Source organism: Alexandromys fortis, unplaced genomic scaffold (assembly GCF_014885135.2).
Source record: "Alexandromys fortis isolate MF-2015 unplaced genomic scaffold, M_Fortis_MF-2015_v1.1 scaffold_66, whole genome shotgun sequence".
In the NCBI taxonomy this organism is placed as follows: Eukaryota; Metazoa; Chordata; class Mammalia; order Rodentia; family Cricetidae; genus Alexandromys; species Alexandromys fortis.
In genome coordinates this window covers 4,608,396-4,620,425 of record NW_026067950.1, presented here as the reverse complement: position 1 = coordinate 4,620,425, position 12,030 = coordinate 4,608,396, and the positions used below count along the sequence as shown (strand labels likewise).

General features: G+C 46.2%; 1 protein-coding gene across 12 annotated transcripts in view; it reads right to left on the bottom strand.

Moving 5' to 3' along the window:
- Dzip1 (DAZ interacting zinc finger protein 1) overlaps nt 1-5,918 on the bottom strand; it is a 51,505-nt gene extending 45,587 nt beyond the window's left edge. For 4 of the 12 annotated variants that reach the window (XR_007593300.1, XR_007593301.1, XM_050150409.1 and 1 more), the window contains exons 1-5: nt 5,650-5,918; nt 4,860-4,951; nt 4,336-4,537; nt 3,417-3,665; nt 2,758-3,306 (exon numbers count right to left, since the gene is read on the bottom strand). Coding sequence is in view for 10 of the 12 variants with exons in the window: in XM_050150409.1 (XP_050006366.1) it covers nt 2,758-3,306; nt 3,417-3,419 (552 nt within the window). In the remaining 2 variants the exon portion in view is untranslated. The remainder of the gene's footprint in view (nt 1-2,757; nt 3,307-3,416; nt 3,666-4,335; nt 4,538-4,859; nt 4,952-5,649) is intronic. The other 8 variants (XM_050150413.1, XM_050150419.1, XM_050150411.1 and 5 more) reach the window with 7 other exon arrangements.
- Between the last annotated feature and the right edge of the window lie 6,112 nt (nt 5,919-12,030).

The following is a 12,030-nucleotide window of genomic DNA, read 5'->3' as shown; positions in this document are numbered from 1 at the left end:
CCTGGCAGGCAGGGGAAGGCCATGAGGAGTGCTTGGCCAATAAATGAATCTTCTCTAATTGAAAAAATTAAGTGTGTGTGTGTGTGTGTGTGTAAGTGTATACACACATTGGGGAACTTATAAATTAGTAGGTTTCCATGTGATTTTTTTCAAACCCCCTTGGTGTTATCTCCCCCGCATCCTGCTTTCCCTCCCATGCCTCTCCCCACGTACCCTTCCTTTTCCGTGCCCACCACACTACCTGTGTTCTACTACACTACGCTCCTCACTTTCCTCTCCTCTCCCAACGGCCTCTCTTTCTAGTTTCCTGACTTCTACCGGTACCCCACCATAAACACACAAATCTAAGACTCAATTTTATGATCCACATATGAGAAAGAATTTGTATTTATTCTTCTGGGTCTGGACTACTAAAATAAAATTATACTGATCAATTTATCTACAAAGTTCATAATTTTATTTTTCTTGACTGGAACCTAAAACTCCATTGTGTACATGTGGTAGCACAGGGTCATTGTCCATTCTACCGCTGATGTTTATCTAGTTATCCTACACAGAAGGATAATGCCCCTCCAAGAAGCCTTAGGTGACCAAATGAAAACCCAGTGACAGGCGTGAGAATACCCTCTAGGGTTGCTGCGGGGGTCCCAGAAACCCCAGAAACAAGACAGCATGTTACCAGTGCTCCTGGTTACCTACTAGAACACGATTGTAAGACCTGCACTTTGATTACAGGACATGGGTAAACCACATTGGTTAACATGAAGTTTCTCCCCTGCTGGTTAGCTTTCATGGTGTCGTAAGGTGCTGTGAACCCTGCTGAGGGAGAACAGCCATCAGCAGAGTTACCCAGCTGTGACTCCTGCAAGTCATCATGGCAACCACCCTGACAAGATCAGCCAGTGATGCAACGGTGGCATGGACTTGACAGGAGATAGCCAACAGCTCACAAAGTGTGGAATAGAAAGCAGAAAGATTGTAGAGCCGATGTCAGGAACATTCCTCAGAAACAATGTCTGGTAGACAAGATGTAGAACGATGAGGCCGTTGCATTCATGAACCCACAGCAGCCACGGCTGCCGGCATAAGACCAGCACAAGATCAAGCCTACAGCACTCCGGCTTGGAGAAGGAACAGGCTCCTGAGGCTAGCTACAGCGGCAATGCTACACTGGCAAAGAGACAGTCGCCTTTCTTCTGCGGTGTAGTTTGTCCACGCTCCATTAGAGGGCTAGATACCTACACATGGGACAAAGCCCTAGGTTGGATTATTTTTCAGGCATTAGATTAATTAATTTTAATTCATTAATAAAAACTCCCAACTGTATCCTAAAGTCTAACGACAAACGAAATCAAGTGTCTTACCCTAAACTGTTTTGCTGACCAAAATATAACCTGAAGTTTCAACAAGTTTGCTCTTCACGGCTGTGGTCCGAGCCCCCGACTCACCCACATCTCCAGCACTGAAGCCTACTTCAGCTCCCATTTTCCGAAGACCACTTGAAGCCATTTAAAGAGTACCATCTCACATGTGTCAAAAGTACAGTAATTCTGTCAACTAACAGGTCAACCATTTTTTTTAAAAAAAAAATCAGAGTTGGTCCTTCTTTCACTGAAGCACAAATTGAACCTCCCTAATCTGAAAGCTTTAAATCCAAAATTCTCCAAAGCATAGCAATCTACCCACACGTATGAAACTCCACACACAACTCTACGCAATGGGTCTCAGTCAAAACATAGGCAAAGCAAAAATAACCAACACCAGGCCATCGCTGTAAGCTGTATTTAAAATATCAATTAATTATCTATTTAGATGTGGGTCTCGTGGACTGGAGAACCTTTACTGTTCTTGCAGAGGACCCAGGCGAGAGTCTCAGCATCCACATCAGGCGGCTCACAAACCACTTGTAACTCCAGTCCCAAGAGCTCGAACACTTTCCGGCCTCCTTGGACACCTTCACATGATCACACAGGCACATACACAGAAACACATATTTAGATTTGAGTCCCAGCCCCAAGATACCTCATTAGGTGAATACATATATTCCAAATTTCAAAAGATGTCTGGTCCTAAGCAGTTCAAAGCAAGAGTTACTCAACCCATACCCTGATTTCAAAACTGCAGTATTTATCCCGAGTTCAACATCTAATTTGAACAGAGATTATGATTTAGATTCAAAGGTGTTTAATTCTTTACATGCTAATCTTAGTATTCTTGCCCTTGGCAACCGCACACATTAATACGTCAGGAGTCTCTAACTCATCGGGAGACAGCTCTTACGAAGGAACAAAACACAGACAGAGGAGAAACAGAAGCGTGGCAAATGTAGGTAATGGGGGCCTGGCTGATGGACCCACTAAGGTTGTTGGTTTTACTTTGGGACTTCTCTGTCATTTGGGAAACACTTTAAATTAAAAAAAAAAGGGGGGGTGGGACCCTCACATGTTGAATCATATTTCAGATCCTTTGGGGGCCAACCTCAATAGCAATTTGTACACAACTGATTTTTTTCACATCTATTGTAAAGGAGGAAACAGGTTCAACAACCTATATTTGGACAATATCGTAAGTTATGCAGGCAATAGTAGATACTTGATTATCAATTCCTTGGTGGCTACATAAGGTAATGAAACATTTTCTCTGTTGATTAAAACGAGTGTTTTTGGTTAGATCTGTTTTCTCTGAAGAACAAATCTCTGGGAAGAATGGAGAAGTCGGGCTCCTAAAGTGAACTGGTCCGGCGGCGCAGATTCCTACCTGGTAATAGCTGGCTTTGGCCTCTATCATGAGCTGCTGTGTGGACAGCATCTTCTTCCTGCGTTTACACTCGTCCTTAAGTAGTTTGATCTCGCCAGCCTGCTTGGTGAGCAGCTGCTTACTCTGCTCGTAGTCGATCAGGCTCAGGCGCAGCCTCTCCTCCACCAGGTTTAGCTGCGAGGTGAGGAACTCCTGCGAATGCATTAGGTATTCAATGGTGAGCTGCGCCAGGCGAATCAGCTTCAGCAGCACAGGGTCTACCCCCGACTGGCAGTGTGGGCACTTCTCGTCCTCCAGCTTGCAGAAGGTGATATTCATGATGTTCTCCTGCAGCGTCAGGACGTCCACAGCGCCGGCCACCTTGTCCACGTCGATGGCGCTCAGCCGCCTCCAGTCCACGCTCTCCAGTCTCGGCCGAAACTGGAAGAAGGGCAGGGGGCCCGAGGCCGCTCTGGGGGGGACAAAGGCCATGGGGGCCGCGCCTGGGGAAGAGGCGTCGGGCCCCTCGGGGCTGTTGGCCAGAGGGTAATAGACGTGCTTCTGGAAGGGCTGCGGAGGAAGAGAGCGCGGCAGGAGGCAGGAGAGCTTGAGAGTCCCAGCGAACCCCACCGTCCCCGCCCTGCATCCCGGACAAGCACCTCTGGCCTCGCGCATCTTACCATGCTTGCAAGCCAGTCCACCGCCTAAGCTTGCGCTGCAGGGGCGGGGCAGTGTACTCTACCGGCCCGGGCCGCCTCGGGGCCGCCGCCGCCACTCCCCTCGTGAGCCCGCCGAAGGCCCAGACCCCTGCTGCGGCGGCGGCGGCAGCCTAAGATCTGGGCGTCCAGGACGTTGCTATGGCAGCGCCCAGCCCGGACCTGGAGCACTAGGCGTATCCGCCCACGCGCGTTCAGCATGCGCTCAGGGACCTGCGGGACCAGAAGGACAAGAGACCTCTTGGACTAGCCGGAGAACCACACTCCTCATCTTCCGGGAGCGGGCATCTGTCGGCTGCCACCTCCCCTGACACCACCCTCCTTGGTCTCAAAAGACAGGACCCAGAAAGCCTCTGAAACATGCGTGGGGTCACGTCTCCTGAATTTTGAACTCCTAACTGTGGTCTTCTAGTTCTCCACCCCTATGCTAGCGTTAGGTTTTGAGATCTGAAATACACACACACCTTTCCCACACATTTGGGGAATGTGAGGCAACAGTTAATTGAGAGCATAAGGGCGGGAGGGAAATTTGGGATAGGACATTCTGCATGTTGGCTACGGTGTTATCTGGATGTATACGTTTACCAAAATTGTACATTTAAAATTAAGAGTGTCTTTTTTTATATTACACCACAACAGAGTTAAGCTTATCGGCCTTTTAAAATTTGTCTTGCTTTAAATATACTTTTTAGACGGATTGTTCTCCCTCTGTGGATTGGCAGCTTAACTTTGACATCTTGTTAAAATGCAAACCAAATAACTAGCCCAATGTATGCAATAGTTTGTCATCCCAAAAGCATTTCTCAAAATGTTGAACTTAAAAAGAAGGATGCGAACGTCAACCGTCAGCGTTCTACCAAGGCAACCGGGCTCTGGGATTTACCTTACAGACTCGTGCTGTTGCTGCATTCTTTAAACAGTTCTAGCAGTGACCTGCGGACCCCAGGCCTCTCATCGTGGGGGTCTTCTGGAGGCTGCCAGTGGTTCCCTCGGAGATCAAGGCGCTGAGGAAAAGCCAGGCATTCCTCCTCAATCCACCAGGGAGGCCCTGCTTGGACCAACCATCAGGAATTTTTTTTTCTTTCCTAACAACCAAATACACGAACAGAAAAAAAGGAAAATACAATTCACAATAACTAACCCGACGGTAAGTTGTAACCAACTATTTTGAACACTTTCCGTATAAGTAAACCCACAGCAAAGTGTCCAGGAAATGAAACACACACTTGATATATATAAGCCATGCAGTCACAAGATTCTGGGGCTGTATGAAAACCAGATTTTACCGGAACCTATCATAAAAGCCGGAAGCACATATACTTTAAAGATAGGTTCTTCTATGTACAGAACACATCTGTTGACCCTGGCCCTCAGTTTCCTCAGCTATTGAAGCTCTGGGACACCGACCTGGCAGGTTTGTGGATTCTGGGCTCCATCCACTGGGCTGGCGGGATCAGCGGGAATAAGAGAGGTGTGTTGCTCACCGCTGTTCCCAGCACCTAGTGTAGCGAGGGAAAGGAAAGGGCATTCGGAATGTGCTAGGATTAAAAAATAAATTTAAAAAGCCAAAAACAAAATCAACTAACCAACCAAACAAAAAACGGCTAAGTGAGTTAGGTGCTTGGTTGGGCCCATATCCCTCCCAATTTTTTCCCCTTTGGCCAGTTAAAAGGATGGACCTTTGTTGCGTTCCAAAGATCTCTAGCTTAACGCGGGAGAAGGTCGCCCGCTCCCCCTGCATACCCCACAGGGATGAGGGCAGCCCCAAGCTACCCTCTTGGCTGTCACCACAGGAGCTCAGGGCGTCTGCGGTTAGCCATCCTTAGCCCCCTAGGTCGAATCTCGACCACAAGATGGCCGGAACAGGAAGGCAGGGGGCATACTTCCCTGTCCCCCACCCCCACCTCGCTCCCTGCTCCCCATCCCAGGCTGGGTTCCCAGCCCCGTGCGGCGACTACTGTTTTGGGCACACCGCGCTGTGCATCAGGCCTCATGAACCAGAAAAGACAAAGGTTCGTAAAGCCGAGTCCTAGAAGGCAAAGGATGGTTGGAGGCCGACGGCCGCGGCGGATCCGCAGCGTTGCGGATCTCAGCAGGCAGAGGAGGGAAGAAGGCCCGACTTCGCCAGCAGACACGAGAGATGCTCTGTGTTGTAGAAGCCCGGCGGGCGCCTGGAGCATCCCAGACCTCGACTCACCGCAGCTGCGCGCTCCTGGGCGAAAGCCGGGCGCTGCTAGCCACGAGGCGTCGCCGGGGCCCCCAGATCCCGGGATTGCTTCTGGCGCAGAGGCGGGGCTCTCGGAGCAGCCGAGCAGGGAGAGGCAGGCCGGCTCCTTCTTCCAGGGTGCAAGATAAAGTATGTCTTGTCTGGGCAAGTTGTGACGAGGCGGGTAGCCTGGCGTCGCTCCTCGTCCTCCCAGGCTCCAGGCCGTGGGTGGCTAAGGCTGCCCCACCCCCCTCCCGCCCCCTCCCCTTCACGGTCTTCTGGTGGCTCCTTCTCTCCGCTACCCGGCTCCTCTGGCAGCTGGGCGGGACCGTCCGTGCCTAGACCGCAGCGCTAAAATGCGCTCCTCCAATCCCGCTGCCGCTGCAGACACGTGACGCGACGCTGAGCGCTGTTGCTGGCCCAGGGTGCTAGCTTTTCCAAAAGATCCAGATTCTCTTCTACCTTAGAGTTACTCTCTTTCAGCTCGCTGCTTCCTCTGAGGGGGCCCGGTGTGAATTTTCTTCTGAAGAGAGATGCATTTTAACTGTGGCTATATGCAGATGGAAGAGAGAGACCTTCAAGAGCCTAATGCTCTAGAGTCAAGAGAAGTCTGACTATTCCGTTAGCCTGAAGTTGGAACCGTGATTCCGCAGAGGGGAGAGGAGGAAAGCTCCTTACGCTCTCATAGTGCCTCCTGTAAAAACGCCGTTATCTAAGGGGATGATGTTCACTCTTGATGAACGTTGAATTACAAAACTAACAAGATCACAGAGCAGAGCGACAGCAGGAACTAGGCTTTTAACACGGGGGGGGGGATAGAAGATCAGATTATTTATCGTATTTCTAAAATTTATCCTACGTGTGGACTTTCAGTTAACTGAGATACAATAAACTAATCCAGTTTGAGGGATTTGGAGCGGTTACAAATGTGGATGATAACAACATAACGGGATGATTAGTTTTTAACAACTTGTAGTTTTTAACAACTTGACATTAACTATAGTTACCTAGGAAGGCAGAACCTCGGCTAAAGAATTGCCTCCATTGGCCTTACGCTTGTCTGGAGGGCATTTTCTATAACACTGTTTGATACAGAGGGTGGTTCCACTCTTGGGCGGGTGAAACTGAGCAAGCCCGGAAGGAGCACTCCAGCGGGGGGTCCCTGTTTCGGTTTCGGGGCATGCCCCAGGCTCCTTCCTTATGCTCCAACCTGGCTTTGCACAATAATGACGACTGTGTTTGGACTAAACCCTTTCCTTCCCAAGTTGTTTTTGGTTAGGGCAATTATCACAGCAACAAGAAAGTAATAACAGGTTGTGTAACAGTTTCCTCTGAGAACAGAAACATTCCATCCTGCCGGGAAACTCTGTAAGCATGAAGGTAAACAACTCAAAAGAGCTTCAAGAAGTTCCTGAAACTGACCAGACATATTAGACTCCTCCCTGCCAAGGTAAGCAATCAAAGCTGAGAGTCCCTTTCAATCTAAGTGAACCTGAGCTGCAAAGAAGACTCTGAGACCAGATCAGCAGCCCTGGAGAAGCAGACACCAGCAGAGCTTCCCGGAAGAAGCTTAGAACAGTCTCCTGGAAAGGACATTCTCTAACTTGATGAGTTGCCTGCAAGCTGCGCTGTGCCTTCCAGGTTCCCAGCTTTTGTGAGCTATCACACATGCAAGGATAGGCCTTGGTGATGCAACTGTCTGAGCCATTTCTGCTCCTGGAAGTCTTCTCAGTAGAACTTACTGGTTCATCAAGGTGGGTTGTTCGTGGTACCCATGCTTTTGTCTGTTGTGGGATCCTGGTATGATGCGAGTAGACATCTGTGTTGTATCTCTTCAAGGAAAGTTGTGTCACACAATGCCGGGAAAGCCATCAAAAATCTTAAAAAATTAATTGTCTAAATAAACAGATTAGAGGAGAATTAAAATGTGAATAACTGGTATATAAAATAAATACCCATTATATGTTATATCCAAGAAATTCACTTTAGCTATACATGTGGTGCACACTTTTAATCCCAGTACTCAAGATGCAGAGGTAGGAGGATCTCTGTGGGTTCAAGGCCAGGCTAGTCTATATCCATTTTACAGTGTTGGTTTTGCTTATCTTTCTTAGGAATTGAATATTTTTTTATTTTAAAATATATTTATTTATTTATTATGCATACAGTATTCTGTCTGTGTGCATGTCTGCAGGCCAGAAGAGGGCACCAGACCTCTTTACAGATGGTTGTGAGCCACCATGTGGTTGCTGGGAATTGAACTCAGGACCTTTGGAAGAACAGGCAATGCTCTTAACCACTGAGCCATCTCTCCAGCCCCGGAATTGAATATTCTTATAGCAGAACAAGCACACATTATTCAAGTACAATAGATTTTCTTTCTTAGCATTAGTTGATGGGTAAGAAGGTCTTTAAAACGACTGGAGTTTTGAACTCAGCAGTCAACTAAATTTTAGAGCAGTGGTTCTCAGCCTTCCTAACACTGCAACCCCTTAAGACAGTTCCTCATGCTGTGGTGACCCCCTATTTCATAACTGTAATTTTGCTACTGTTATAAATTGTAAAGTAAATCTCTGTGTTTTCCCATTGTCTTAGGCGACTCCCTGAAAGGGTCATTTGACACCCCCAAAGGGGACATGACTGGTTGAGAAGCATTGTCATAGTGAGTTCCAGGATAGTCAGGGCTGCATAGTGAGACTCTCAAAAAAAAAAAAAAAGTCCATTTGAAATGTGAAGATTATATAGATTAAATGTGGCAGTGTTATCAGTCATCCTAAGGTGTGGGGCTGTTTTGTTTTGAGGTAGAGTCTCACATATGACAGGCTGACCTCAAACCCACTGGCATGGGCCACTCTACTTCTTGTCTTCCACGGTGGAATGTACACTTTAAACTGCTTTGTTGTTTTGTGTCTATTTTCAATCTTGTATTTAAAACATTAAGGCACAGAGTTACAGTTTTCTGAGTTTCACTGAGAGAGTTCTTGTGGTGCTGGGTATTGAAGCCAAGGTACTCCATCAGCTAAGCTATTTCCTTTGCCCGAAGGTTAGCGTTCTTGATAGAAACCACAAGGCAGGTAATACCAACGAGTTTTACTGGAACTTATGCTCTAACAGTGTATGGGGAAGACTTCTTAGATAGGCTGGCAGAGAACATGGCAGACAGTCGCCTGGCTGCTTCCTCACGTGGGGATGTGTTTGCTTTCTGATTGTAGGTTGTGTTTGTGTCTGATGATGACTAGGTCCTGGCTGGCTGTCCTAGGGTTCCAGGGCTAGGGTTGGGGATGTGGAGGACTGCCACTTCTCATTCTGTGTTCTCTTCTTGACTGCAGCACCATGGATAGGTCCTTCCAACACCCACCACCGGGAGCCCAGAAGGAGCATTACACAAGGTAGGTCTTTCCATCGTCTTTCACAGAAATCTGAACCTTGAGCAGAAGTTCAGAGGATCAGAGGTGTCAGGGCCTGAGAGATGGCTTGGTGGTTAAGAGCACCTGCTGCTCTTCCAGAGGACCTGGGTTCAATTCCCAGCATCTACATGACTGCTCACAACTGTCTGTAATTCCAGTTCCAGGGGACCAGACAACTTCACACAGACACACATGCAGGCAGAGCATCAATGTACGTAAAATAAAAATGAGAGGTATATGTCGTCCTTAACTGTTTCCTCACCCACTGTTCCCCTAAGGATGTTTATTCTTAGGCATCCATTTTATTAGCTAAGCTTGATGCTTGTGTTCTTTTAGTTTACATGTTATTACCATTAATTTTTTTTCTTTCTTTTTTTTTATTGATTACCATTAATTTGTAATATGAATCCTTTGTGCTCCCAAGAACTTGACAAAAATCATTACACTGGGAAAAGAAGTGTAGTAGTTTGAGAAACTGGATTTTCTAGAACGCTCTACTTCTTTACTTCCAGGATGGAATGTATATTTTAAACTGTTTTGTTGTTTTTGTGTCTATTTTCAATCTTGTATTTAAAACATTAAGGCAGAGTTACAATTTCCCGAAAAAGTTTGCATGCTAAAGTTTCACTGAGAGAGGGCGACAAGTAACAGGTGCTGATACCAAGTTTCTTTCCAGCTGTTTGATAACTGGTAACAAAATGATCTTTCTCTGAAAACGTGTTTTCTACAGATCTCCTACATATACACATTCCACATATATATCTTACTATGAAATCATTATCTAATATGTAATATTAGGCAAGCAAATGTGTAATACATGATTCAGTAGTTTCATGACAGCTATCACGCTGTGGAGCAATCTTTGTATACTATAAAGATGTATTATTTTCATTGGTTAATAAAGAGCTGACTGGCCTATAGCTGGGCAGGAAGACATTGGGCAGAAGAGCCAGACTAAGGATGCTGTGAAGAAGGAGTTCAGAGTCTCAGGAGTTGTCAGCAGATGCAGAGGAAGCAGGAGATGGATATGCTGTGCTGGAAAAAGATATTACCATGTGATAGCGTAGATAAGAGATATGGGTTAATTTAAGTTGTAAAAGCTGGTTAGTAATAAGCTTGAGCTTTGTGCCAAGCATTTATAATTAGTATTAAGTCTCTGTGTGGTTATTTGGAAGCAGCTTCCGGGACACAGAAAAATCCCACCTACATATGGTACCCATATATCTGGCACCTACATCCACATAAGATCTGAGAAATTTCTTGAGGGGTAAGAGGAAGGGTTAACCAAGTGAAGTGTCCATGAAAGTGCTACATCGAACGTACTTTACAGCTCAAATACAAATGGGAGTAAGAGGAGCTAGAACAGACACAATATGAAAGATTGTGAAGAAGGAAATACTAGGAGCTAAAGGTAGATTCTGCTGGGGGAGTGGGGAGGAAGGATGAGTTCCCTAAAACTGAGGATGTGTGAAGAAGTGTTAGGAAAAGCCATGTCTTTTGAACTAACAAAAACCATAGTATAAAGGAGTAAGAGCAGAGGCACACTGCATGGGTGGACATTGCTGCTCTCAGAAGACGGCTATTAAGGGAACATCTCACTTCAAAGCAAGGGTCACCTCCCTACAAGTTATAGGTCAAGAAAGTTCCAGAGTCCTTCAAAGACGGTACAGTTATTGCCATTTCTCTTGGCTGCCTTAACTAGGTGGTGAGACACTATTGCTCAGGACACCACATACTTTCCTTGTGGTGAGAGATCTGTCTTGGATTGACCGGGAGACAGTCTCCCATGACTGCCTTTCATAGTGCTGGAAGGTGCTGTTCAGGCTGCTGAGGGAGAAAAGACCTCCAAGGTCTTTCCCAGCCTCCAGACCATGCGTGCTCCATCGCTGATCTGCCAGGAAAGTTGTGCCCACTGGCACAACACTGGCAAGAGCGTTCATTGGATGCTATCGTTAGCTTCAGCTGTCAGCTTCATACAAACCTAGGTTCAGCTGTGAAGAGGGAACCTCAGTGGAAGGATTCCCCAGATCAGGTTGGCCTGTGTTCATGTCCATGAAATATGAAAATATCTTTTTCTCTTTTCTTCTCTTCTCTTTTGGCACCTGTATTTAGTGGAGCAACGGTAACTTACCTGTGGTCACACCGTTGAGGAATGGCACCTGTATTTACTGGAGCAACGGTAACTTACCTGTGGCCACACCGTTGAGGAATGTGGCTCTCCCTTCCCCAACAATCATTAATTTCCGTCATCAGGAGTCCCTCCAAGGACCAACTCTTTAGGAAAAGTTACATTCATCCTCCATAGCTGAGAATCCCTATTAGAGAGATGATGTTGATAGTGCTACTTTAAGACTGGATTTGGGTACCAGCTGCTCAAAATGATTCCAATTTGGTTGGTTAAAATGGTGCACCTTCTTACAACATTCTGGCCAGAACTTCAAATAAGAACTTCAGAAAAATCCTACTGAGTACTTATAGACTATTTGCAATTATACCAGACAGTAATCTCGGAACTTAACCATCATTTTACTTTCACAGGATCCCATAGAAAGAATATCACCCCCATGACAGCTGGAAGTATTTCTAGAAGACGACGTCCCCTCTCCTAACAAAGTTTGTCCTCAGGGTTAGGGACATCAATTAGGAGTTGATTACAACTGGTATAGGGTTGGAAATTGGGGTAGAAATTATGTAGGCTCAGGGATCTTTTTTGAAAAAAAAAAGGGAAATTGGATTGGATAATGGGTAGATTAGTATGAGCTTACTCACACTAATAATAATAGTGAGTAATAGAGTGAATACTTGTGAGGTATTATTTATAGGCAATTTTTATTGGCATAGATTCTTATATATTGATACAAATTCAAATTATATCGAATACTCCTATTTCTGATTACAATTGTACACCTAGGCAAAGTTATTTTGTCAGATTGTATGCATGCATGCTTCTACCTCTGCTTAAGGC